The sequence below is a fragment of the Manihot esculenta genome, chromosome 4, assembly GCF_001659605.2.
Source record: "Manihot esculenta cultivar AM560-2 chromosome 4, M.esculenta_v8, whole genome shotgun sequence".
In the NCBI taxonomy this organism is placed as follows: Eukaryota; Viridiplantae; Streptophyta; class Magnoliopsida; order Malpighiales; family Euphorbiaceae; genus Manihot; species Manihot esculenta.
Genome location: NC_035164.2, coordinates 29,407,048 through 29,410,663, shown reverse-complemented (window position 1 = coordinate 29,410,663; position 3,616 = coordinate 29,407,048). Strand labels below are relative to the sequence as shown.

General features: G+C 31.7%; 1 protein-coding gene across 1 annotated transcript; it reads left to right on the top strand.

The window, feature by feature from the left end:
• The first annotated feature begins 2,571 nt into the window (after positions 1–2,571).
• Positions 2,572–3,318, top strand: LOC122723474. Its single transcript, XM_043955626.1, has one exon. It carries the CDS (start codon positions 2,572–2,574, stop codon positions 3,316–3,318), a length of 747 nt encoding a protein of 248 aa, XP_043811561.1.
• The last annotated feature ends 298 nt before the right edge of the window (positions 3,319–3,616 follow it).

Below are 3,616 nucleotides of genomic sequence, written 5' to 3'. Positions count from 1 at the left end.
TGAAATTTAAGTCAGGGTTTAATTTTAATTTTTCAGTAAAATTATTAATTTTATTTTTTTTATTAATATAGATATTAAAAATAAAGTTTTTAAGTTGAGAGTCAAAATAATAAAAAAAATTTTACATAGATAAAATTTTATAAATTGAATGAATTTTTTTCATTTATTTATTTTTAATTTGAATAATTTAATTTATTATCCACATAAATACTATTTAATTTTATCTATATTAATAATTTATTTTTAAAAAAATTTAATCCAACTCATAACTTATTAAACTCATTTTTTATTTATTATTTTTATATCTAAATAATTTATAAAAATATTAAATAATTTAATCATTACTCATAGATTTTTTTAAAAAAATTCAAAATTTATTTTTTATAAATTTAAATAATTTAATATATAATTTTAATTGCATAAATAAAAATAATTATTATTAAAAAGTGATTGTAAAAAATGAATATGAATAATTTAGCTTATAAATATTTTTTAAAAAAAGAAAAATATTAATATACTTAAAGTTAAAATATGAAAAATTAAAAGTAATTTTTTTAGATTGAAATAAAATGAAATAATTTATTATTATAAAAATAATATTTACCTTTGTGATTTTGTTTAAAAAAATGACTATATAAATTTTTGAGTTTTTAGAAATTTATTAGTTATCTTTATATTAAAATTATACGAGTAGAAATATTTTTATATTTTATAAAATTAAATTATTTATCAATTTATTAATAAAATATTATCAGTAAATTTATTTAATTTTTAATAAAAAATTAAATAATATGAATATTTAAATTTATACATACTAAATAATATATATATTTAAAATTATATAAATTAAAAATATAAAAAATCTTCTTCGCCATAAACTTTCTTTGCGTTTTCTTCTTCGCCACGGCAACTCGTCCTCCTCCGGCGCCGGCCTTGGCCGGTCTGGAAATCCGATCTTACGCTGTGGTTTTGAAAGATGAAAATTCCACTCCTATTGATCGGTCTTTTGAATCGATGAAATCCGTTTCACTAACTTCTAAAAAACCATCTCGGTTTAAAGGTGCTCCTTCAATTTCATTCTCTCTTGATGAGATTGATTTCTTGGTGGAAGATTTTAAATATGCTTTGATTGGTTATTTTGATTCTGGTCGTCCTAATATGAAAACCTTGCAAAAGTGTTTCGATTCTGTTGGTTTTTCAGGACCTTTTAAATTGGGTCTCTTAGATTCTAAACATATTCTTATTCACTTTGTTAGAGAAGATGATTATCATCGCTGTTGGCTTCGACAGACTTGGTATTTTTTGGGATTCTCGATGCGGGTCTCTAAATGGACCCCAAACTTTCGCCCTAATATGGATTGCCCAATAATTCCTATTTGGATTACTCTTGAGGGGCTTCCCATTCATTTCTTTAAGAAGGAAGCTTTGTTTCCTATAGCTAATCTTATTGGGAATCCTTTAAAGGTGGATGCTGCCACATCAACAAGATGTCGTCCTTCGGCGGCTCGAGTATGTGTTGAACTTGATTTGTCTAAAGATTTAGAACCTAGAATTTGGATTGATGATTGTTATGGGGTTTTTTCCAGCACATTCTATATGAAAACTTGCCGGATTATTGTTTGTCATGCTGTAGGTTGGGGCATAAAACACAATCTTGTATTTCGGTGCATAATCATCCAGAGGACATCATAAAGGTCGATGAGGCTCAGGTTAAACCACCAGCAAAAATTTGGGTTCCTAAAGGAAAAAATCAATGTTGAGTCTAATCCTGCAGAAAATGAACTGAAACATGCTGCAGTAGATACAACCGAGGGTAATATTGTGGACAATAAAGCTGGTTCTCAGATTGCATCCCCATTACTTGTTGCGGGAATTAATTCATTGGCTTCTGTTCATAATGATCCTATTGTCATCTCTGATACTTTGAACACCTCTATGAATTATCGGACTAGTTTGACGAATGAAGCTCCTTTGCCTTCTAGCTCTGAGATTGACTCTTTAATTGCAGCGGGGAAAATGATTGCTGATTCTATAAAGACACTTTCTGATCATGCCGACTACACTTCGGAGGTTGAGTTGACTGCGTATCATTCGGATAACAATTTGCCCATCAAGTTTGAGAACCATAGCTGTGAAGAGTGGCAGGAGATTAGCAATAATTTAACTAAGAGGATTAACTTGCTAACTATTCCAACAAATTCAGAGAGACCCATAGAAGCGGGCTTCACCATTGTCCGTAAGAAGAAGTCTAAACAGAAAAAGCTTCCATCATCTGCTGGTCTTCGATGATCAACTCGCACTTCAACTGTTCCAAAAAAGTTTTCTCAATGAATGTTCTGAGTTGGAATTTGCGAGGTATAAATTCTTCCTTTTCTCGTCTTCATAAGCTGTGTATTGATAATCAACTTGTTATTCTTATTATCTTAGAGCCTATGGTTGATCAGAATACTAAGATTTCTTGGGCTTCAAAGTTGGGTTTTTCTGATGTTTTTTCCTTCTTTGGATAATAAGATATGGATTATGTGGAGAGCTTCTTTTGTTTCTCTGTCTGGCTTTCATGATGTGTCACAAATGCTTACTTGCACTGTTCGCTACCTTTCGCTTTCCCTCTCACTTACGCTGGTAGCTGTTTATGGTTACCACACTCGAGAGGCTCGCTTGTCTCTTTGGAGAAATCTTTGTGATTTGGCAGAGCAAATTTCTGGGCCTTGGTTGGTAGGCGGGGATTTTAATGTGATAAAAAATTTATCTGAATATAAAGGGAATGGTACTCCTAATTTAAATGGCATGCAAGATTTTAGTACCTGCTCTGATAGTTGTGAACTGATTGATATTCCCTTTACTGGATGCTCTTTTACTTGGACTGGAGTTCGCAGAAATGGGCGTGTCTGGAAGAGGCTTGATCGTTTTCTTGCAAATGTTTCTTTTTATGACTTTTTTGATGACATTGCTTTGAGACATTTGGGGAAATCTACTTCAGACCATTCTCCGTTATTATTAAAATGCAAGGCTACATCATTCAATGCGCCAAAAACTTTTAAATTTCAGCCTATGTGGTTGTCACATGAGTCCTTTATTCCGCTAGTTAAGGATAACTGGTCTTCTTCTTTTCATGGAGGTGGCATGAGAGCTTTATTCATTAAATTAAAAAAATTAAAATTTGCCATTCGTACTTGGAACTCGGAGGTGTTTGGTAACATTTTTGATAACATCTCCAAGGCAGAAAAATATGCGGAGGAGGCTGAAAATGCTTTTCATAAGGATCCTTCATCGATAAATAGGACTACTTGGAATAAAAGACAAGCTGATTTAATTTAAAAATTGAATTTCGAGGAGACATTTTGGAGGCAAAAATCGCGTATTAAGTGGCTCAGCGAAGGGGATGCTAGTACAAAATTTTTTCATAACTATGTAAAAGTCACTCGGAGGATGCACAGGATTGCTGAAATTAAAAATTCTCATGGGATCTGGATCTCTGAGCAAGCGGAAATTGGTCAAGAGGCAGTGAACTTTTACTCGGCTCTTTTTGATTGTGAGCCTTCAAGGAATATTGATAGAATGACTGACTTTCTTCCAACAATTGTTTCCGTTAAGCAAAATTCTATGTTGGAGCAGG